We start from the raw sequence: 25,272 nt of genomic DNA on the forward strand, positions 1-25,272 counted from the left end.
TGGCTTCGCCGACTTCTTCGCCAGGTACAGCGCGGGCTGCGCCGGGAGTCGGGGTGGGGCCGGCCTTGGAGCTGGCGCGAGCTGCTGGAAAGGAAGGCTGCCTCCGTGTGGCCCCACGCGCGGCGGGACTTGGCTTTGATTTGTCTCTCGGGGAAGAGGAACTGGGTCGGCATTGTTTCTGTAGGAATCCGTATGAGCCCTGCGGGGAGGAAACCTTTCTGTCGCCCTGTTGGTTGTACACGGGGTTCACATGTGCTTTCTGTGCATTTTGTTCTGGCTAACCTGCTAGTCATGTCTGCTGTTGCTTTTGGAAAAGCTGATAACTTCGGCTCCCATTCTTTTTGGGACCTTAAAGATTTGGATGGAGTGGAGGTGGTACATGCACACGGGTGTGGTTGTGAAAGAGAAAGGGAAGTCGTCTTGCAAAGCTGTCTATTTAACGGGGAGGTGGAAATTCTTGAAATTAGAAGTGGTGTTCCATAGTGTTTAATTATTTGTTTCAGTGGCCTTGTCGAAAACGAGGTCGGTTTGGTGTTAAGTATTAGATCCAGTCCTTTAAGCAATTTGCTATCGCATTTTTTTAATCTAGGAAAACCCCCATTTTCCCGCTTGAACTCAAATCGGACTCCTCTTTTTTCAGTCCTTTTTTCAGCCCACTTCCCTTGCCTCAGACTTGCTAGGCAAGAGCTCTACCACAGAGCTACATCCCCATCCCTTAACGACCTATTTTTAATTTTGTCATGGTGCTTTATTTGTGATTTGACAAATTAAAATTGATGTTGTTCAAATTAAATTGTGGTCCTGGACATTGCAGATTTCAGAATGAGGTTTTGTTGGTTTGATAGGGATAGATAAATAGTTGGAAAATATTTCTCTTAATGCACATTGCTGAAAAACCAATTTCCTTTGAGTTGTATTTTGACATGGCTTAAAAAAAATCTCTAGGTAAATATTCTCAACTTGTAAAATTTCTCCTTTTAAAGCTTTTATTCTTCTGTTTTTGTTCCCTTTTGAGGGACAGTGACTATACAAGTGAAAGAAACAAATTCTGTTCAGTTTTTAGAAGGTTGTACAATCAGTGTATGTATTTGTAGATACAAAGACACACTTCATTATCGTTGTTCTTCCTGCTTGTATAAATTTACAAAGAAACTATACCTAAATCAATGAGAAGTCTTAATTTTGTGCTACTTATAGAACAAAATATATAGCATTGAGATCTTTATTTGTGCCTGTAGTTGCAAAAATATATTTAAAGCTTACAGTGGTGATATTCTCAAGGTTGGTTAAGTTTACGGATTTGTGACACGTTGTGGCATTTGGGTGTTTATCGGTCACTCTCTCTTGGTCATAATTTGAGGTCAGATGTCAAGCAATTTTAGACTTGGAAAGGGCCTTGAACACTCATTCAACCAGTATATCCTGCGAGTTTGTTTTGTGTCAAGCATTGGGAATAGATGTGATTTAGGCAATGGTCTCTGACCTGGAGATGCAGTGCAAGCTAATGTGGATTAAGTTGGAAAACAGCTGCATTGCAGTTTATGGGAAATAACAAGATAAATCTATTTGAAGCTTTCACCTTATTAGCAGTAGGTAGAATTTTCATCAAACTATTAAGTGTTCTTTACCTTATAGATTAATAGAACTTTCATTACTATAGCTAGATAACATTCATCAGTGGGTATCACATAGAAGTTACAGGAATTTGCTTAGAATGGATCTGTTGTCATTTTGGAAGGCTTTGGTGGTCATCTCCAGCTTTGCTTCTGGATTAGGTGAATATTATTTCAGTCCCTGTTGGGACTTTGCTTTTTAATTTCACTGGGCACCTTTCTGTGTCTGTGATGACTTTGTTGTGGGAGGCCTAGGGGTAACCCTTTCTCAGATCCTTGACCCTTTCCTGTATGTAAAAATTGAGGTAGTTGTGTACTACCTACCTCCATGTTTACTAACTCAGCAGAAAGGTCTGAAGACTTTTTTTTTTTAATCTTTTTATTTCCAGGCTAACCTTTGTTCCTCAGTGATTCATTTCTCCTTCTTGAAAAATAAATGGCTTTAAACTATATTTTGTGGATCTTTTAAGAAAATTCATGTCTTAAGCCGGGCGTGGTGGCGCACACCTGTAATCCCTCACTTGGGAAGCTAAGGCAGGAGGATCACTGCGAGTTCAAGACCAGCCTGGGCTACACAGTGAGTTCCAGAGCAGTCTGAACTACATAGTGAAACCCTGTCTCAAAAAACCAAAAAAGAAAAGAAAAGAAAATTAATGTCTTAGTTGCTGGTTCTGGAATTAGACTATCTGTATTTGAATTAACCTACTAGCTGTATAATTGCGAACTGCTGTGAAACTTAGAGAACGGTCTATAAAATGAGGATGATAATAGTACCTACCTGATGGGATTATCATCAGGGTTAAGTGAGATACCCTTCTAGAATGCTTTGTACTTATTGTAGCATACATTGAAGACTCAAATATTATTTTTCAGACTCCAGTAAGACTGTTGTAATTCCTTCTTCAACTGCACCACCTAACTCTGCTGATTTAAGGAAAAGATTGGAATGAATTTTTGTGTATTATCTGAGAAAACTACATAACTTACGTACTAGGAGTTTTTTTGTTGTTAATTCAAGTAGTTCTTTATTATGCATAGTGACAACATCTTTACCAAAATAAGTGCTCAAAGAGCTTGACGTGATCCATATTTGGCACACCAGGCAGAGATTGAGAGCCACTCTTTTTACACCAAAAGGAGCAGCAGCCGCCAGGGAATCATAATCAACATGCATTGTGTAGAATTCTGGCTTAGAAACCAACACATCTTATTAATAGCCATGTACACATTACACATTTAAAATATGTAATTTAAGTTAAAATACAATAATAAAATTAAGTTAAAATTCATCTCTTTCATGGATATCCTTTAGTTATTGAAAAATGTATAGGTGGCTTTTGACTTTTCATTGTAGTTGAAGGCACCCACATTTTAGATAGTAACTTCAGATAGGGACCACAGAGGAGCTTCACCAGACAGGCAAAGTCAGTCTGCAACAAATGAAGATGTGTCCCCTTACCTTTTTTTTTTCCAGGAGTATGTGGGCCATTTTCACTTATTTATATCCCACCTTGTTCAAAAATGGTAACTGGGCACTGTTCTTAGCCAAGTTTGAAAATGGATAAAAATTGGATGTAGCAGAGTTGTAAGTTTGTCAATTTTTCTGCTTTCTTATTTAATAGTATTACAAGGCATTCCCTATACCATATACATAGTATATCCAGGTGTTTAATGTCTATGATTTTTTTTTTTTTAGGGCAGAAGTAAGTAGGCTTTCAGATTCAGATTCAAATGCACTTATTTTTTTTTTTGGTACCAGAGTTCGAATTTGGGACCTTGCCCTTGCAAGGCAGGTGGCAGAACCACTGAGCTACATCCCTGGCCCTCAACTGCACTCTTAAAAAGAAATCTGGCGGCTTTTCTGCCATTCTAGTCTCTTCCATGAAATAAATATCATGTGTAAAAAACAAAAACAGGCCTGTAGACCAATGTCAGCTCAGCCCAGGCAAGCACACTTGTAAACACACTTACAAGACAAACTCAAGGTAAAATTTGCTAGGAGGGCACAAACACACCAAAAATGTCTTCCCCTAGGTTTTATTTGTTTGGTTCATTAATTGTTTCATTTTGATTTGATGTTGACAGTTAGATAGAGTTTTTTAAAATTTTGGTGGCTTTCTTTATCTTGTCGGACAGCTTTAACATACTATTGGCTGCCCTAAGAATAAAAATAAAGACTTCTAGACAATGCATCTACTTGAAATGATTTCTTTGGTTTCCTTTGATTCAGGTCGCATGTAATATTGGTAGACAGAGCGCCCAGTTGCTGTGGTTTTTTCAGTTGGTGGCCCCAGCCTCAGTCTCTGTTCCTGCTGTGGAGAGGAAGGAGCCAGAAAGCTGATGCTTTTCCATTTACTTCAAAGAGGCTTCCCTTTTCTTCCTGCAGGCAAATGAAGTTTTTTTTTTTGTTTTTGTTTTGTTTTTTTGAGACAAGGTCTTACTATGTAGTTGAGACTGACCTGGAACTCACCATGTAGCCCAGGCTGGTCTCGAACTCAGAGTGATCCTCCTGTCTCAGCCTCCTGAGTGCTGGGATTAAAGGCGCGCACCACCACGCCTGGCTCCATTGAGGTATTTCTAGGACTAGTCTATGTTTACCTTCCATCCTAGACTAATCTATTAATGAAGCCAAGTCTGAGAATACCGTGTGTGTGTGTGTGTGTGTGTGTGTGTGTGTGTGTGTATAAATTACATGCAATAGATCACATAATGAAGAGCAGATAGATGTAGTAGGAGATTTTAAAACATAACTTGTATATAGAATTAGTTGGGTGTTAAACTGAATTCAGGTGTGATGATATAAAATTTCCCGAATTGTTGGAGCAAATCTGAGAAGGAAATGAAAAGCAGGAATGTTGTGAAAGATTGAAATAGTTGTATTTTTTATTGTTTTAAAGGACTTTTATAGACAGGCAAAGCCAATTTTTTAGTTTAAGTTCATGAAATGTTTTACTTGGCCTACTTGTACATTTCAAGTTTACTCTACTGTGGGAAGTTTTGGTGAAAAAATGGAAATATGTGGAGGTTTTGAGGCAAAACATCTGTTACTCATCTTTGAATATACTCAGAAATGGAAAGCAGGTCTCTCTCTCTCTTTTTTTTCTTTTTCCCCCCAGAACTAGAGATTGAATCCAGGGGTATTCTACCACAGAACTACTTCCTCAGTCTTTAATTTTTAGTTTTGGAACAGGGTCTCACTAAGTTGTTGAGGTTGGCCTTGAATTTGAGATCCTTCTGCCTCAGCCTTCCAAGTTACTGAGATATACAACCACAGCCTGCAAGCAAGTCCATTTTGGGAATACTTGTTTGCTTCTTAAGAACTCTGTTAGCTAAGTTAAGAGTTGTCCCCGGACAAGTCTGATGGGCAGTTCCTTGGTCCCTGCTACTTAAATTTCAGTTCTCAAAATTACTTGGAAAGAGGGAGAGTTGTTAAGAATGTTGATTTCTTGAGGCTCCATTTTTGAATCAGTAGATTATGGTGGAGCCTACCAGGAATCTAGAATTTTAATACCTCCCCCATCTTATATTGTGATGCTGCAGATGGTTCCTAGATTTAAGTTACTGAAATACTGGTCTTGATTATGGTGGAGCCTACCAGGAATCTAGAATTTTAATACCTCCCCCATCTTATATTGTGATGCAGATGGTTCCTAGATTTAAGTTACTGAAATACTGGTCCAATCTAGGCAGATTTCCTCAAGTAATAGCTGAAAAAAGATAGAATACATACTTATAGCTCACAATACTTTATTAATTTAAACTTGGAGAGCTGGGGATTTAGCTCAGTGGTTCTGCCACCTGCCTTGCAAGCACAAGAACCCCAGTTCGATCCCTGATACCAAAAAAAAAAAGAAAGAAAGAAATCCAAAATATAGCATTACTTTGCCAGCCTTTACAAGTATGTGAAATTATATGTGCCTAGTTAAATCTTAGCTTCCTTTTTATTAATGGAAAGTTTCTTTCGTTTTAATTTTATGCTATTTAGTTTGCCAGGCTTGCCTAGTTTTTTGTTTATTTTGATGCTGGGAACTGAACCCGGGTCCCTGAACACAGCTGTACTACTGAGTTATATATGCCCAGCTCCATTCTTGCCTATTCTGTGAAAACTTGTAAATCTTTCCTCTGGTCCCCTCAACATAGTAGCATAGCTCAGCCTTTCTAATGTTTTATCAAAAATGTGTTCATTTTTATTCCTTCTGCTTCTAGTTGTAATTTTTTCCTGTGCTTTTGAGAAGTCCTGCTTACTATCCTCTAAAGTTTGCTGCTTCAGCTTTTCTTGTACTTCTTATTTCTGTGGCTAAGAGAGGGAAACCCATGTGACTGTCTTGGTTTTTACAGGATCTTTCCTTCCATTAAAAGAAGTTTACTTGGGAAACCAAGTTAACTAGTTTGCAAATGAACTTGATAATGCATTTAACTTACTTTTGACTTTGACCTTTCACTTACTTTGTAATTTAATTTTATGTTGGGCACATTGTGTGTGTGTGTGTACGTGTGTGTTAAAAAATATTTCTGTCTGTCTAACTCCATCAGATTAAAATATTTAAATTTGGAACTGAACATGATAGTTTTAAAATGAAACTGTGTTCTGTTTTCTCATATTTTCCAAAATCTGTAATGTACATCTATCCATTGTACATTGGGCATTATTTAGAATTTTCAAATCTGGTTTTCATCTGGTTGTTTCTAGTCATCTTTCTGTCAAGTAGGAGAAATACATTTTTTGTTGTTCTGGAAAATAGTATTCAAGGAACGTAACAGGTTACTTTTTAAAAAAAGGACAAAGAAGTATAAAATAAAAGATAAATATTTTGTTTCTGTACTATTCTTGTTAAGATATAGTGAGAAGATAAATTGAAAGGTTTGAAAGTTTGTTAAAAATAAGAGAAACTATTAGAGAATGAGCTTGAAGAGGGCTGTAGAGAGAAAGATTGCTGGAGAGAATAAATGATAGGTAGAAGTTATACTATGAGAGTTTGTAATTAGTATTTGGTCCTGTGAGAGAGTATAACTACAGATTACCTCTACTTTCTCTACTTTGCCTACCATAGTGCTTTTTTGCATGTTTCTAGCCACTTATTTCCTTTAAGGCATCTTCTATTCCTCTCCTCCTTCACTGTTCTTCACTGCTTCTTCTAATAATAGGACATTTGTGAAACTGAAATTTTTAAATGACAGGACATAAATATAAATAAAATTTAGTCTCTAAAAGGTAGATTCGGATATTCAAAAGTGCATGTATCAAAAGATAAGGTAAATGCAAAATGTACTTGCACAATATATCCTTACTTGAGTTGCAGTCTATAAGGGAAGGCTAATTTCTCTACAAGTACTGTGATAAATCTAGCAATTAAAATCTCCCTCACGCATGGGAAAAAAATTCATTGTTTATTACTAGAAAGATATACTTTATAGAAATTAAAGTCTTAAACTAAGCTATTGAAATTTTAATAAGTAAAAGATCCCCTCTGAATACTGTGTTCTGGATTTTTTTTTACCCCCTTTTCTGGTACTGGGGATTGAATTTAGGACCTTGCAATGTGAGGCAGGTGGCAAAACCACTGAGCTAAATCCACAGTCCTGTATTCTGGATTTTTGAAGAGTAATAAAATTGCTATTTTTACTTACATAGCTCTTGACTCCATGCCCCTGTTGACTTTTTTACTTCATCAATCCTATCTTGAATTAAAGCGATAGATAATCTTTGCTGTTTAGAAAACAGAGGATTTGGGGTCGGGATTTAGCTCAGTGGCACTGCACCTGCTTCGCAAGCACAAGGTCCTGAGTTCGATCCCTGGTACCGAAAAAGAAAAGATTTGTTGTGATTCTGAATTGGGCTTTCATCACAAAAATTGGTTATCTAAAGACTAATACCATAACTTTTTATAGGAATTATTGCACGAGGGACGAGCACATTAGTTGAGGATGATATCTGCCCTTGTGATATACTCCCAAAAGCACAGTACATCGAGAATACTAGGGCTGGGAATTTAGCTCAGTGGTTCCGGTACCTGCCTTGCAAGTGCAAGGAAGGACCTGAGTTCGATCCCCGGTACCAAAAAAAAAGAATGCTAGGATAGTTCACCTTGCATGGTGGCACATACCTGTGAATTCTAATACTTGGAAGGCTGATGCAGGAGCCTCATGAATTTGAGGTCAGTCTGGGATACATAGTGAGACCCTGTCTCAAAAAACAAACAAACAAAAAAAAACAACAACAAAAAACCCCCCAAAGAACCAAACAAAAAAACTAGGCTAGGAATTAATTTTCAAAACTGGGCATATATAAATGGCTAAAGGGGAAATGGGAAGGGGAGGGGAACCGAGTAAGGGAAAAGAAAAAATGTGAAAAAAGGAAAAAATGGAAACAAAGTCTTTTTAAATAGGGAAGGGTGCAGGGAGTGAAAGGGGAGGGCAGGGGTATGGGGTAAAAATAAGAACCAAGACATATCATGGAAAGGTACAAGATACCAGTGATACATGTAACTGTATTGTTTGCTTTAAATGTGCCAATAAATTTATGAGGAAAACAAAACAAAACTTGGCATATAACTAGGTTTGGTAGCATGTGCTTATAGTCCCAGCTAATCGGAAGGCTGAGACAGGAGAATTGCTTGAGCTCAAGAGTTCAAGCCTGAGAAGTAGAGCTAGACTTTATCACAAAAGCAAACAAAGCCAGGTGAGTTGTCACACATCTATAATCTAGTATTCTGAAAGGTTGAGGCGGGAAGATTGCAAGTTCGAATCCTGCTTGGGCACTTCGGTGACTCAGCAAGAACTGTCTCAATATAAATAAGGGGAGGGGATGTATGTAGCTCAACGCAGAGGTCCTGGGTTCATTCCCCAGTACAGCAAAAACAAAACCAAACCACCAAAACACAAGGAAACAAAAAACTGAGCATACAATTAGTCACTCAGAACTATACTGCATAGAAGATAACCACTATAACATTATCTTGAGTGGAATAATAGCTAGCCACTTACTTTAATGAGGAGATAAGATTATTTTCATCCTATTTAAGATCACTGAAACATAACCTTTGGGTTCATTGTACATTTAATGGAAACAGTACCATGTAGGAAAAAATGACAATTACTTAGATTAATTGAGATTTCACCTATGCTACTTGAAGACACGTTCTATCATACATACTATCAATTCAAGTACTGCAGAGTCAGGCTTGAGCAAAATATTAGTAAAAGTAAAGCACTAACAATGACTGTAGAGTTAAGCATCTGTCTTTTCATTCTTAAGAGAATTCAGGGACCTAACAGACACCATTTAGCCTTTGCTTGAGTCATTTTACTGTTGTGGAGCTCAGTTTTTTCAAGGCATCCTGTTAGAGTGTAAAATTGTGAGTTTTTTTAGGTTGAAGTACAGCATAACTCTTGGTGATTTTCATGGTCCCTATTTACTGTTTAGAGCCACAAAGAACAGGTGAGTTCTTTTATGTGATCATACTTTTGAAATTTAAATATTCTGCTGAGCCTTTTGTTTTTGGACTCTCCAGGTAATGCATATGCACTTCTCCTGAACTAGCTTGCAGTTTTCTTAGTATTCATTCATTCAGCAAATGTTACTGAACCCTATTATGTATAGCAGGCACTGAAGAAATTAGATTAACAAAACATTTTTTTTTTTTAAATTTAGGGGTAGGTTTGGGAATGTAGCTCAGTGGTGGAACATTTGGGTGTCATGTGAGGCTCTAGGATCAGTCCCTGCCACCACAAACAAAACATAAGAGAGTCCTATAAAATCCTAAGTCAGTACTTATACTATTATCTGATTAGTGTCACGAAGGAGGGAACAAAGCTGCATCACTAACACTGAGGAAGGTAGTGATTAACTTTAGGGTAAAAAGTTAGGGAATGCTTCCCAATACATTAAATTTGGTATTAGTGAGGGTTTTGGCATATAGTATCATATACAGAATTACACATGAAGTAGTTGGTACAGCAGATAACTCAGCATGATTGAACCTAGGGTATGTGAAGTAATATTTTAAAACTGAGGCAAAGGGTTCTGGCTAATTTATGGAAGGGCTAAATGTGTACGATGACTACCATGGAACTTTTAATTTTCTTTTTTGTCTTTTTAACAAGGGAAACATACTTAAAGTTGTGTTTCAGAATAGTGAGTCTTGTAGCATTGTAGCAGATAATTTGGGATTTGAGAGATGGGAGCGTGGAGACTGATGTGGTAGTTAGAGAGTGCTTCTCAGTTTTATTAAAATATGATATCCAGATAGTTGATGTAACATTAAAACTTTTCAGTCCCTATTAGAGGGATGGCTGATAAACCAACATGTATAGATATTATATCAGTAACATTTTTGTGATGCTTTAAGAAGGGTAAACTTTGAAACCTGACTTTTGCTTTGAGAAAAGTGAGATGATAAACTGGATCCTCATGTGAAAAATTGTGCTGATCATATTTTGTAAGGAATTACATGGGAGAGGAGGAGGCAGAATAACTGTTAGGCTAGATATTTTGCTGTTGTGGTTCAGAAAGGAAACAGCTTTAAGGAAAACCCTGAGAATGACAAATCGTTGCAAGACCATCATACCCTGTGATCTGTATGTTGCTTCATAAAAGTAGATTGTACTAAACCAGCTGTGATGGTGCACACCTGTAATCTCAGCCCTCAGGAGGCTAAATAAAAGCAGGAGGATTGCTGTGAGCTTGAGGCCAGCATTGGCTACATAGTGAGTTCAAGGCCAGCCTGGACTACAAATAGTGAGAATTTGTCAACAAAATAAAACAGAACAGTAGATTAAATTGTTTTAGTATAGTCATTAGCTATTTTGGAAGATTGAATGAGATAAAAACAAAGTATTGGGGGTTCACTAGGTCAGGCTGCCTCTCTGTTTGTCCCTTCAGTGGTGTCATTCTCAAAATATGTTTAGTACCTGTCTTTGGGAGATTATTTTTTCTTTCTTTCCTTTCTTCCTTTCTTTATTTCTTTTTTCTGGTACTGGGGATCAAACAGGACCTTGCACTTTTCAGGCAGGTGCGGCACCACTGAGCTAAATCCCCGGCCCTTGGGAGATGTTTCTATAGGAAAAAAACCGTCATTTGGGTCAGTGTAAGATAGGACTAAAGAATTGTTTGTTGGAGGGGAGTCATAATGAAAGCACATTAGGAAGTAAACCAAGCAAATTTAGTTGTGTAAGTATAGTAAGCACTCTAGGCAGTACCCCATGTATCTAGGGAAATCGTTACATATAATGTTTTAAAAGCTGAGAGTTGCATAACTAGGCATAACCAAGTTCATCTCTGGTATTCTTTTGAAGAATTAAGTTAAGCCAGAGATTTGGGGTCTGCCACCTTTAAATCTTTAGTAGATTTAGCTATTTTAATTTGAGGAAAGTCTGAAACTTTGTAATTACCAGTGTATTTGTAAAAACAGTCCGTGTTTAAAGGACTAGTGATGGTAAAATATTTGTGGCAGCTATATAGTGTTTAAGTAAGAAATGTGATGTTGCATCTGCAAGTGAGTTATACTATGTGTGAAATCTTGTTTTAGAATTATTACCTTAATGCTATTGCTAGTTTTTTTTTTCCTGGTACCAGGGATCGAACTCACAACCTTGTGCTTACAAGGCAAGCATGGTGTCACTCAGCTAAATCCCCAGCTCCACTATTGCTAGTTTTAAAGTAAATATTGTCTATAGCTTATCTAATTAGCCTAACAAATTGCTGTCAGTTCCAGAAGAACTAGATGTTCTGGCTTTTTCTTGCATTTTTTCATATATATAGTTGATAGCATGCTTTTTCATTCATTATTATGGACCCATATCTTTTATCATTAAAATGTATTAAATATACAAGTTATCACTTTATTGAAATGTATTAAGTATATAATAATGTAGTATAAATCCACACTAAATGACATTTGTTTGCCACCTCTGTTTTTTTTTTTTGGTACTGGGCATCAAATTCAGGTCCTTGTGCTTGCCAGGCAGGTGGCAGAATGACTGAGCTAAATCCCTGGCATCTTCTGATAGTTTTAGTAATTTTTAAATAATAACATTTCAGATACAATAAACTTAAAAGCTCATATATTATAAACAGCTTTTCATAAAAATGATTGATTTTGTATTTTTTAAGAAAGTATAACCAATAGAAATTAGTTTTCTCTTTGATATATTTGATATCTAACAGCCAGAAACAAAAAGTGAATCTCTTTGAAATAGTTTTCTCATTTTATAAAAATGCAGGATGTAAATATGGCTTTTGGTTTGGTACACTTTTTCTAAAACAGATATGACTTTAGTCTGTTAATTATACTGGCAACTGTGTTTTAAAAGGTGAAAATTAGAAGTTCATTTTTAGAAACCTGTTTTTTTTCTTTTTTCTTTTTGTGGTAAAATATATTGCTGTATATTAATGTTTGCTCTACCTCCACACCCTCCAGCTCATTTGTCAAAACCTTAATGTCCAATGTTGGTATTTTGGGGTATGACCTTTGGGAGGTGACTAGTTTTAGCTGAGATCAAGAGGGTAGGACTCTATTGGGATTAGTGAATTTGTAAGAAGAGCCACAGAGAGTTTTTTTGTGCCAAGGCCACTCACTTGTGAGGATACTGTAAGAAGATAACCATCCGCTGGTAGAAGGGAGTCCGCCTAACAGACACTGAATCTACTGGTACTTTGATCTTACACTTTGCAGCCTCCAGAACTGTGAGAAATAAATATCTATTATTTAATGCTCTAGTCAATAGATGGTGAACTGTTTACAGACTGAGTGCCAAACTGTAATGCAAAACTTACGTACTTATCGCAAAGCACTAATCCTGCAGTTATATCTGAATACTGAGCTTTTTTTAAATGAGGTTTCTGGTCTCTTTGTGTTTCACATCTCTTGCTTGGCATATTTTCAAGCTTCATCCATGTTGAAGTATGTATCAGTCCAGCATTATTTGTTATGGCTGAGTAATAATCCACTGTATGGATATACCACATTTTGCTTATCCACTAAGGTACTTTTGGGTTATTTCTACCCTTGGTGGTTATGAATAGTTCTGCCATGAAAATCTGTGTATATGTTTTTATTTGAATACTATTTTGAATTCCTTCAGGTATGCCCAGGAGTAAAATTATTGCACTGCTGTAGACTGAACCCACAGTCTTATCTGTGCTAGGCAAGCATTCTGCCACTGAGCTAGATCCTCAGCCCTGATGGCAATTTTATGTTTGACTCATTAAGAACTGCCAAACTGTTTTCCATGCCAGCTGTACCCATTTTATATTTCCACCAGTAGTGTCAGGATTTAGTTTCTTTACATTTTTACTAGTGCTTATTTTTCTTATTTTTAAAATTATAGCCATCCAGTGGGTGTATAGTAGTATTTCATCGTGGCTTTGATGACTAATGTTGAACATATTTTTCATGTGCTTATAGGCCATTTGTATATCTTTGGAGAGTTAAGTTATATGAATTCCTTACAAATTTTGGGTGCTAGACCCTTATCAGTTGATTTGCAAATATTTCTCTTATGGGTTATCTTTATACTTTCTTGATAATATCTAATGAGCAGAGGTAGGAAGAAACATTTAAAATTTGGTATGTATACAGTTCTACGTTTGTAGGCACAACTTATTTTTTATTTTAACAGGAAGTATATATATATGTAAACATAGAAATAGAAAAGTATAGAATGTGTGAAAAAGAGTAGAGAGTTTGGCTGATATCTTAAGAGTTCACGTAGTTTTGAGGAACAGAAGTCTTCATAAGCTACCTTAAAGGAATGTAATAAAATAGGCATCTTCTGGACATTTTGAAGATAGACAGTAAACTGTAGCTGGGTTTCACAGTGCCTGGAACAGTGTCTCTCTGCCTTTTGAAAGATGGGTTTGTTTTTTGTTGACTCTTTTCCCTGTGTAGTATATAGTTTTTAACTTGCAAAGGCTCTATAATACTGCCATCTCTGCCTATCATGTATCTGCTCAAGCACTCACCACCCTTATTTAAAAATCATAAGGATCTGTTTGTCTTAATCTGTGTATGAATCACTCACTCCCCATCTTACCAGCTGTTCAGTTTCATCAGCACTGGCTGAGGGACAAGGCCATAAACTACAAAAAATGATCACTTTGAGCTATTGTCAGTAGGGTTGGGGAGAAGGCAGTGACAGGAATGGGAGTGGCTTAGAGTCGTGGCTAAGCCATATGTATTTCTACAGGTGGTAAGAAGAGAGTAGTAGGAAATAACATTACAAGTAATTTCCTTCAAAGTTGTGGAGAGCTTTTAATGCTAGATTTAGGAACTTAAAACTCTTCCATAGATAATAGAAAGTTGTAGAGAATTTTGCGGGCGGAAAATGAAATGTTTTGTCCCTTTCTGCTTGTGCTTTGTAGGTTTTTCTAGTCAGAATGAGTTAATCTGTCATTGTCTTCCTCTCTCTAATCTCTTAACTCTTCCCTTGTTTAGTCAGCAAGTGTATTTGAGCACTAACCATATTCCAAGGAAAGAAAGAGCTAGAATAAGATCTGTCTGATGAAGCCAGTGGTGAGTGAGTATATTGCAGCCATAATTGAAACACTATGATATGATGCTAACAAGGAACATGAAATGGGATATGTTGTTCTCTTAAAAATGGAGGATGCCCCTTCAGTGATTAGAAGACATGAGATGGAAGTAAATATTTCATTAGTTATCTGGGGATAAATGACCTGCTCAGACACTACATAGAAGCTAGTTAGGGAGTTGGGTTACCTGTGGGCCAAAACCATTATTGGGGGCCGGGGTGTTATCTGAGGAAGTTTCCTGTGGAGAGTTCTAACTTTTAAAGTTAGCTTTCTAAAAAGTAAGCCTTTTTTAAAAAGTAAGCTTTTAAAGTAAGCAGGTATGTGGGGTGGTTAGCTCAGTGGTGCTGTTGCCTACCTCGCAAGTGCAAGGTCTGGAGTTTGATCCCTGGCATGAAAAGAAAGAGAGAGGGAGAGAGGGAGAGAGAGGGAGAAAGAAAGAAGGAAAGAAAGCAGGAAGGCAGGAAAGAAGGAAGGAAGGAGGGAAAGAGAACAGATGTGAATTTTAGGGGGTCACTGTGGCATGCTGCTGTGTAGGCTTGTATGTATGTTGTGGGGAATGAGGCGGTAGTCATCAGGAGGTAACGGTGTGGCGGATACCTAGAGAAAGTAGATGGAGGAACTGGGAGGAGTCATAGATGGCTAAGTTATGTTAGGGATGATTGAGCTCTACTTTGTATATAGGAAACTTAAAATGTATTGAAGTATCTTAAGGATTTGCTACATGAAGAAAGATTTACTCCTGCACTGAATCTGACGTGAGTGCAATGGTTAATTTTGACTCTCATGTTGATTGACTAGGAGATTAGTAAAGCACACTTCTGGGTGGTGTTGGTGGGTTATTGGGGTGTGATACGAGGAACTGTGGTTCTTGTCCCTTTCCTCACTGGGCTGCTCTTCCCCTCTGCTTCTTGGATTCCATGAGTTGAGCAGTCTTCTACCTTAGCTTTCCACAATGATGTTTCTGCCTTGGAGCCAGGAGCCAACCTACCATAGATTGAAACCTCTGAAATTTTGAACCAGAATTAACTCTTCCTGCTTTAAGTTAGGAGCATCAGGTATTTTGTCCCAGCAACAGAAAAGATGACTAACACAGTAAGTTTATCTTCAGGATCATTTCCATGTTTTAAAAAAGGGGAGAATGTGTCTACAAAAGAGCACAAAGGGTTTTGCTAGGCTGATGGGACTGGTTTGAGTCTTGAGTGAGGTGGTAATACAAATTCTAATTATTTATTGCTAACAGAAGTATAATTGCTTTTTGTATGCTTACCTTTTATCATGTATTCATTCTCAACTTAATGGTTCTAGGAGCATTGTTTTTGTAGATTCTGTGGGATTCTATGAGGTGATTGTACAGATAGTCATGTTATTTTAAAAAACAAAAGTTTCATGTTTTCACATTCAATCCTCAAGACTTACTTAATTTTTCTTGTCTTATTGCACTGGTTAGGACTCAGTCTGATTCTGAATGAGAATATCAGAGCAGACATCATTACATTATTTTCAATTTCAAAGAAAACATTCAGCCTTTCACCATTAAGTATTATATAAGCAATAGGATTTTTTTTCCTTTTTTTTTTGTTAATGCTCTTAATTAGGCTAAATAACTACTATTATTTTCCTAGTTTTCTATTATTTATTAAAATTTGATTTTATGGTCCCATCAAATGACTTTGTAGCATAGCATCATCATTATGATCGTTTGGTTCTTCAGATCATTAATATGACTCCACATATTGATTTTCAAATATTGAATGGGTTTTGTATTCTGGGGATAAGCCCCATTTGGTCTTGTTTTTTCTTTTTCTTTTGCATATCTTTAAATTTGATTTGTTTATCAGTAAATAAAGATTTGACAGGGCCGGGGATTTAGCTCACTGGTTCCACTATCTGCCTTGCAAGCTCAAGGACCCGAGTTCGATCCCTGGTACAAAAAAAATCTAAAGCTACATTATTAAATTAATATTACCATTCAAAAAAATAGATTTGACATTTTAATAGAGACATAATTCGTATACCATACAATTCACCCAAATGAAAAATGATTGCAATTTGGAAAGAATGTAAGCAGTCTTTTTGCTGAATCTTTAATATAAAATATTCAAAGGTATCAATCTGTTTTAAAGAAACAGTACTTACACTTTTTTGAATTATGGTATCATTTGTGACATTCCACGGTCACTAGAGAATGTTTTCTTTTTGACTTGTATTCTTTGGGGAACTTTAAGTACAAAGTCCAGGACATTGATGTTTTCAGTTGGCCAACTTCCCCTGAAACAGAATTTGAAGATCAGGTAATTATTTCCAATTTTTAAAATTGACTTTATTCTTTTGCTTGAAGTTCACTTTTTCTTTTCTGCTTGGAAAAGTATTCTAAACCTAACGAAGAACTCTGTTTAAGTGATGAGTAGAATTTACCTAATGATTCTAAAAGATTAAAATACTCATAGGTGTTTTTTAAAGCAAAAATAGTGATTTTTTTTTTTTTTTTTCAGGGGTTTTTTTTTTTTTTTTTCAGGGGTTTTTTTTTTTTTTTTTCAGGGGTTTTTTTTTTTTTTTTTCAGGGGTTTTTTTTTTTTTTTTTCAGGGGTTTTTTTTTTTTTTTTTCAGGGGTTTTTTTTTTTTTTTTTCAGGGGTTTTTTTTTTTTTTTTTCAGGGGTTTTTTTTTTTTTTTTTCAGGGGTTTTTTTTTTTTTTTTTCAGGGGTTTTTTTTTTTTTTTTTCAGGGGTTTTTTTTTTTTTTTTTCAGGGGTTTTTTTTTTTTTTTTTCAGGGGTTTTTTTTTTTTTTTTTCAGGGGTTTTTTTTTTTTTTTTTCAGGGGTTTTTTTTTTTTTTTTTCAGGGGTTTTTTTTTTTTTTTTTCAGGGGTTTTTTTTTTTTTTTTTCAGGGGTTTTTTTTTTTTTTTTTCAGGGGTTTTTTTTTTTTTTTTTCAGGGGTTTTTTTTTTTTTTTTTCAGGGGTTTTTTTTTTTTTTTTTCAGGGGTTTTTTTTTTTTTTTTTCAGGGGTTTTTTTTTTTTTTTTTTTTTTTTGCTAGAGCTGTTTTGTTTTGTTTTTCTGAGACAGGGTCTTGCTATATAGTTCAGCATGGCCTTGAACTCACTGTGCAGAGTAGGCTGGCTTCAAACTCATGGCAGTCCTCTGCCTTAGCCTCGCAAGTGCTGGGAGTACAAGTGTGTGGAACAATGCCCAGCTTGTTAGAGCTGATATTGTTGGCAGTGAGAAGATTGAGGATTAGCCACAATGGATTTTTTTGTTGTTGTTGTTGATACCAGGGATCGAATTTAGGTCCTTATGCTTTCAAGGCAGGTGGCAGAAGCACTGAGCTAAATCCTCGGCCTCCACAATGGATTTTGAATTGACCTTGAGAATGGAAGTTACTTGTTTAGATGTTAGAAAAGAAGATCAGCCACGTGCTTCCACTCCTTTTAACTGCCTTTGAAGTAACTATCTTGTTTAAGTAACATACTTTGGACTTCAGTGAAATTGAGATAAAAATGCCAAGGTAATTTTCAGTGTTTTTTTCTTTTGCATCTCTCTTACCCTCTGTAAAAATCCAGTCAAAATGGATCAAAAACCTAGGTGTACAACCTGAAACTGCCAGAAGAAAACGTAGGGAAAACACTTAGAGCCATGAGCCACAGGCAAAGACTTTCTGAATAACATTCTGACAGCACAGGAAATAATAGCAAGAATTATCAATGGGACCACATCAAATTCAAGTTTCTACACAGCAAAAGAAACAACAAAATGAACAGGCAGCATACAGAATGGGAGCAAATCTTTGCCAGCTACTCTTCCAACAGAGGATTAACACCTAGGTTATATCAAGAACTCATAAAGTTTAACACCAGAAAGTCAAATAGCCCAGTTGATAAATGGGTAAATAATTTCACAAATACTTCGCAAAAGGATTTTTACAGAGGGTGAGAGATAGGGACCTGGTTTCAGTCTTCTGCAAATGGAAATATACTGTATACAGTTTCCTCAGATCGTTTGTTAAAAAGGTCGTCTTTTCTCCAATTTGTATTTTTGGCTCCTGTGTCATGAATTGGATGGCTGCAATTGCATGAGTTTTTTCCTGTGTCCTCTGTTCCATTGGCTGATGTGTTTGTTTTTGTGCCAGTACCATACTGTTTTTGTTATTATGGTTTTGTAGTATAACTTGAAATTAGGTATTATGATACCTCCAACCATTTTGCTTGGGTTTACTTTGTCTATTCTGGGTTTTTTGTGTTTTCATATGACTGTTAGGTGTTTTCTTTTTTTTTCCTTGTAGCTCTATAAGGAATGTCATTGAGGTTTTGATGGGGATTGCGTTGAATATATGGATCACTTTTTGTTTGTTTTGTTTTGGTACTGGGGATCAAACTCAGGTCCTTGTGCTTGTGTGGCAGGTGCTAGAACCACTGAGCTAAATCCCCAGCCCCATATGGATCACTTTTGTAATGTGGCTGTTTTAATATTATGAGTTCTGCCAATCCATGAGCATGGAAGTTCTATCTTCTATTGTTATTTTCATTTTCTTTCTTCAGTGTTCTGTAATTTCCATTGTAGAAGTCTTTTACTTCCTTAGATTGATTCCTAGTTTTTTTAAAAAGGCTATTTTGAATTAAATTGTTTACCTGATTTCTTTCACAGTTCAGTTAGGTGCTGGTGTATAGAAAGCTATTAATTTTTAAAGTTTGATTTTGTATCCTGTGATTCCCTCTTTTTTCATCTCCACATGAGTGTTTTCTTGGTTTCCTATCTTTTTTTCCTTTTATGTTTTCAATAATATAGAAATATTAAAACTTCTCAACTGGTGCTATTCCTTAGCTGGAGCAATTGGTTTCTCCATTCCTTTTTGCTAATAAGATTGCAGACACATTAATGGAGAGAGTGAAAGATGGTATGTTGTGATTGTGTGTAGATAGGGTTGTGTGTGTTTGGGGGGTGATAGAATACGGTATATATGCAGTATTGGAGGGGAGGATGAGTTTAAAGGGGGAAAAGACGGAGGAACACTACCAGTCCTTGTTTTCTTTGTGTTTTTTTTTTGGGAGGGGGATACCGGGAATTGAACTCAGGTCCTTGCACTTGCAAGGCAGGCCACCAAACCACTGAGCTAAATCCCCAGCCCTTTTTTGTGTATTAACAGCATGCGTCACAGGGTGAGCCAAGAAAACAAAGCTGAATGTGGTTGCGTGTACCTGTAGTCGCAACAACCTCTGAGGTGAAAGATTGCTGAGCCCAGTAGCTCAAGGCCAGCCTGAGTAACATGCAAAACTTGATCTCTAAAAAAAAGTAGAAAACATGTAGCTGTTCTTGATACTTTCATGATACCTGAAGCACTAAGGCTAGCCTCACCTTGAAGTTTAAGGAGGGCTAATAAATAACTTTATCGACCCAGCTGAGTTTAGAATAAATAGAAAAAAACCTAGACCACATAGGACCTCAAGAGATGCAGATGTAAGCAACACTGAGATTCCACCTCACCCCACAAAGAATGGCTGCTATCAAGAAATCAACCAATAGCAAATGTTGGCGGGGAGAAATGTGGGGAGAAAGGAACCCTTCTCCATTGTTGTTGGGAGTGCAGACTGGTGCAACTGCTGTGGAAATCAATATGGAGAAACCTCAAAGAGCTGGGACTAGAGGTTCCATTTGACCCAGCCATCCCTCTTCTGGGTATCTTTCCAAAATAATTAGAAGAATCATATCACAGTGATACATGTGCATCTATGTTTATAGCGGCACAGTTTGTAATAGCTAAAAGGTGGAAACAGCCCATTTGCCCATCAATTGGAAACTGGATAAAGAAGTTGTGGTTTTTCTAAAAAATGGAATACTACTCAGTCATAAAGAATGAGAAATTAGATTCATTCATAGGAAAATGGATACATATTTAGGATATACGCCTAAGTGAAATAAGTCACACATGTGTAAATACTGAATAGTTTCTCTGATGTGAATAAACTGCAATAATACATAAGATCCTAATGAGATAATTGACTATGTCAAATAGGAAGAAAAGGGCTAAAGGTGTAGGGAAAGTGGGAAGGGTAGGGGAAAGGTAATAAGGGAAAAGAAAAAAATATGAGAAAATGAAAAGATGGAAATAAAGTGTTTGTAAATGGGGAGGGTAGGAGGGGGCGAAGGGAGGGCAGGGACAAGGGGAAAAATGAGAACCAAGACCTGTCATATAAAGGTACAAGATCTCAATGATGAATGTAACTGTACTGTATACCTAAAATGTACCAATAAACAAAAAAAATTAAAAAGAATTTCATACCACATCTTTAATAGGTAATGAACATTTATTGACTCTTGTTTCTTTTAGTCTATTAAAAATTGTATGAGAATTAAAAAATATGAGCTGTAATATAGATAAAACATGGATGAAAAGACATTGTTTCCACATGTCTTTAGCCTCCTGCATTGAACTAATACTTGGCTTGAATTAAATTTATCTACCCAGTCACTGGCATAGCAGTCCTTCCCATGTGTGTGGGGTTAGGGTGTAGCGAAGGGCAGTGAGTAGAGTTAATTGGCCTTGTAAAAGGAGATATTCTCTCTGCTGTTATGTAGCAAGATCTGCCACCAAATCTAGCCCATCAGATGGAGATGAATAAACAGGCAGAGAGGATATAAAAGTGTATCTCTCTTCTCCCCCTTCCTCAAAACAAGACTATAGAATAAGAGTGAAACAAATAGACATTGCTCAGAAGAAGTACAAATAGCCAAGGAATAGGTAAAACAATGTTCAGAATCTCCAGCCATTAGAGAAATGTAAATTAAAATTCTTCTGAACTTGTTCTGATTGTGTTTTACTGTAGTATGTACTGGAACTAGGATTTTATTTTGGAGATTAGTTTGCTTCTTCCTTTTTATCCCTGCCAATTATAGTGAGATTCTACAGAAATTGCATCTATTGAAAGACCTACTGTTGTTTGGCTTAAGAAGTAATATTCCTTCAATTTAATTTTGGAAGTTCAAAATATCCTTGTAAATCAAATTGACATGTGTACATGCACACACATTTCTTGACTTTTTTGTCTGTGATACAGCATAATTTCTAACACTCTCAACTCAAAGTCCCCCTCCCCCTTTTTCCATGATGTGCCTTGAAGCTTCACACATGCTGGCCAAGTGCTTCACTGCTGAGTCAAATCCCAAGCCTAAGACTCTGGTCTGTAGTTATTATTGTTCTTTGTTTTCATTTTATCTTATACCTGCAGTCTCCTTAGTCTGCTGTTATGTTTGTATTTTCAGCCTTGTCACATTATTTGAAGCTGTACTTCACTCAATTTGTAAAACAAAATAAAAAAGGCAAAAGTGGGGCCGGGGATTTAGCTCAGCGGTTCTATGGTCTCTGCCTTGCAAGTGCAAGGACCCGGGTTCAATCTCCGGTACGAAAAAAAAAAAAGGCAAAAATAAAAATAAGCCCTTCTATATATAGCACTTATCCCACTTTAATTAATTGTATATTCAACTCTAAAATGCGGTTTTCCTCCTTCCTAAGCACAACCTGTTCATTCATTCTAGTCAGTGATTAGAAAAAAAAATTGCTCATTATAATCCTCTGTAAAGCCATTTATATAAAGGTTTTTGATCCAGTGTGTGACGATTGAAACAAATTTTTGTGTAGATTTGAATTAACCTAAAAGGAGTAATAAAATCTGAAAAATATGAAATACTTCTCAACTTAGCCTCAGATATACCTAACCATGAATATAAAAGGGAATAGCCAACACAGTGTTGGAAGAGGCTAAATTTATAGCTCCTTAGCTTTATCTCAAAAATATTAAAATATTTGTTTTAGTTAGTACTCTCTAGTTGCAGGTTGAATATCTCCAGTTTCAAAATCTGAAATCTGAATGACTTTAAATCTGAAACTGAATGCTTACCTGATACTCAGAAAGTACAGGATTTCAGAGCATTTTGAACTTATTTTTGGATTAGGGATGTTCATTTGGTAAAGCTTATGCAAATATTCAGATATTTGAAAAATTCCCAAAATCTGAAATGCTTCTAGTCCCAAGCATTTCCAGTGAGTGAATTTACTCACCTGTACTAAATAATCCTAACTGGTACATTAAGTTTATATTACTTAATAAAAACTAGTGTTTTTGATATGTGCAAAAATACATGTGACAGATAATGCAATTCATTATACACAGAGGACACTGAAAAACTTTTTGTCTAAAAGTTGAAATCTAACTATTGAATGTCTTACATTTCTGCATGTTCTTATATATGTCTACTGCACATGTCCAGGACTTTCTCTAGGGAATATAGCTGGATTAGATGTTAGATGATGGGGTATGCAGCTTTCAACTTTTATGAGCTAGAAACAAATGTGATCGTACCAATATAAATTCCTAACAGTGTTCCTCTCCATCTAAATTTGCTATTCTCAGTTTTTGCTAGTTGAATGTATTAAAAATATTACTGTGGTTTTAGTTTACAAGCTCCTTTATTATTTATGAGGCTATTTTGATAGATCTCATCATTTGGCATTTTATTTCTTTCCCACTTGTTATAATAGCTTTTAACTCTATCTGTTATGAAAGTGATTAATTGTATTCTTTGTATATTTTGTACATAGATTAATTATCTCTTATCTGAAATGTTTGGTGTCAGAGTGTTTCAGATATTGGAATTTTTCAGATTTTGAAATATTAGCATAGACCTTATCAGCTGAGTATCCCTAATAAAAAAATTTGAAATGCTGCAATACAAAAATTTTAAGCATCATGTAGGCCAGTGATGACAAACCTTTTAGAGTTTTCAGTGATGCAGGCAGCCTGCTGCAGCACATGTGCAGCATGTGTACCAGGCACTCAAAAAGTTTTGGATTTCAGAGCACTAGCATTTCAGATTTTTAAATTAGGATTTCTCAACCTGTACTAATCTTCTGTCATTTAAAAGTGTTAGAGTTTCTGCTCCAAATTTGTGTCTTTTTATTTTTTCTATGTTAAACTCTTCTTTGAGCCAAAGTCTTTAATTTTAATTTGATGATTTTGTCGAAATTTTAAAAATAGTTCTTTTGGGACTTGTTTTCAGATTCTTTTCTATGATGCAAGTGTAAGAAAAATTCTCCACTATTTCTTTTTTAAAACTTGCCAAAATTTACCTTCATATGTAACTCTTTAATTAATTGGGAATTAACTCTTGAATGTGGTTTGCTATAGGGATTCAATTTCATTTTCTCTTACATTAATATACAGTGGTTTTTAAAAGTGATCCATCTTTTCTTCATTTATCTCCATTGCCACCTTTGTTTCCATTAATGGTTTGGTGTGTTTCTGAGTTGTGTATCATTTTTCTATTAATTTCTTTGCCCCCTGTATCAATATCACATTGCACTAAAAACTAATGTTTTAGCAAATTTGGATATCTTATGGGACAAATCAGGCTGTCTCTTTTAAATTGTCATGTTATTCTTGATACATATTTTTAAAATTAAGTTTATTGGTACATTTTAGGTATACAATACGATGACATTCATCATTGGGAATTTGTACCTTTACATGATATATCTTGGTTTTTATTTTTTCCCCATTCCCCTGCCCACCTTGCAACACCTGCACCCCTTCCTATTTACAAAGACTTTGTTTACATTTTTTCCTTTTCTTGTATTTTTTTCTTTACCTTCTTTCCTTTACCCTACCCCTCCAAGTTCCCCTTCCCCTTTAGAACTTTTCTTCCTATTTCATGTTATCTATTGTACATTTTGATCCTTATTTACACTTTCAGTTTTTCACACCAGAGAAACTAACTATCCAGTACTTACACATATGTGTACTATTTATTTCACTTAAGAGTATGGCCTCAATGTACATCCATTTAACTATAAATATCTTTAATTTCTCATTTTTTATTGTTGAATAGTACTCCATTTTATTTAAAAAAATCTTCTTTATCCAGTTTCCAGCTGATAGACAATTGTGCTGTTTCCAAGTTTTAGCTATTACAAACTTTGCCACTATAAACATGGGTACACATATATCGCTGTGGTATGAGTCTTTTAATTCTTTTGGGAAGATACCCAGCAGGGGATAGCTGGGTCAAATAGGACATCTAATCCTAGTTTTTTGAGGTATCTCCATATTGATTTCCACAGTGGTTGCACCAATCTGCCTTTATACCAGCAATGGAGAAGGGTTCTTTTCTCCCTACAATCCTTCAGCCCCTGTTTTTGGTTGATTTCTTGATAGCAACCATTCTTTGTTGAGTGAGGTGGAATCTGAGTTTTGTTTTATCTGCAGCTCTTGAATGACCAGTGATGTTGAACATTTTTTCATATGTTTATTTGCTACTTTTACTTCTTTGAGAAATGTCTGTTCATTTCAGATGTCCATTTTTGAATTGGGTCTTTATATTTGGGAAATCTGATTTTTTAAAGTTCTTTATATATTCTAGATAGTAGACCTTTCTCTGAGGAACAGCTGGTAAAAAATTTATCCCACATTGTAGGTTGTTTCTTAGCTCTGTTGGTGGCTTCTCATGCAGTGCAAAAGCTTTTTAATAAGATGAGATTCCAGTTGTTGATTTTTGTCCTAGTTCAGGTGTGACTGAGGTTTTGTTCATGAAATCTTTTTCTCTACAATGTCTTCAAGAGTTCTACTTAATTTAGCTTCCAGCTGGTTTCGTGTTTCTGTTTTAATATTTAGATCTTTGGATCCACTTTGATTTTGGTTTAGTGCATGGTGAGAGATATAGATCTAGTTTTAATCTTTGTCAAGTTGAAATCCAGTTTTTCCAGCACCATTTATTAAAGAGGCTTTCTTCTAGTGAGAGTGGTTGGCTTCTTTGTCAAAGATGAGGTGGCTGAGTATGTCTGGAGGTGTTTCTGCATCTTCTAATCTGTTCCACTTGATCCATTATTCTTTAATATAAAATTTACTGTTTGTCTTTTTTCCCCCCTCAAGTCTCTAAAAAAATCTTGCTGTGCTTCTCATGGGTGTTACATGAAATTTATAAATTTGGAGGAGAATTGATGTGATTTTCTTTTTTAAAACACATTTCTATTTAGGTCTTTTTAATTTTATTGGCACATGTTTATAGTACATGAAGTGTACATTCATCTTAGGGAATAGGTGTATGTACATAATACAGCTTGATTTTTTAATGCCTTCCCCTTCTCTCC

General features: G+C 36.0%; 1 protein-coding gene across 1 annotated transcript in view; it reads left to right on the forward strand.

The window, feature by feature from the left end:
- Window positions 1-25,272, forward strand: part of Tbc1d12 (TBC1 domain family member 12) — a 99,395-nt gene that overhangs the window by 1,031 nt on the left and 73,092 nt on the right. Inside the window, exons 2-3 of the mRNA XM_019208677.2 lie at window positions 25-375; window positions 3,310-3,316. Coding sequence (XP_019064222.2) covers window positions 25-375; window positions 3,310-3,316 — 358 coding nt within the window. The remainder of the gene's footprint in view (window positions 1-24; window positions 376-3,309; window positions 3,317-25,272) is intronic.

This window comes from Fukomys damarensis, unplaced genomic scaffold (genome assembly GCF_012274545.1).
Source record: "Fukomys damarensis isolate Sample0158 unplaced genomic scaffold, DMR_v1.0_HiC HiC_scaffold_20, whole genome shotgun sequence".
NCBI lineage: Eukaryota > Metazoa > Chordata > Mammalia > Rodentia > Bathyergidae > Fukomys > Fukomys damarensis.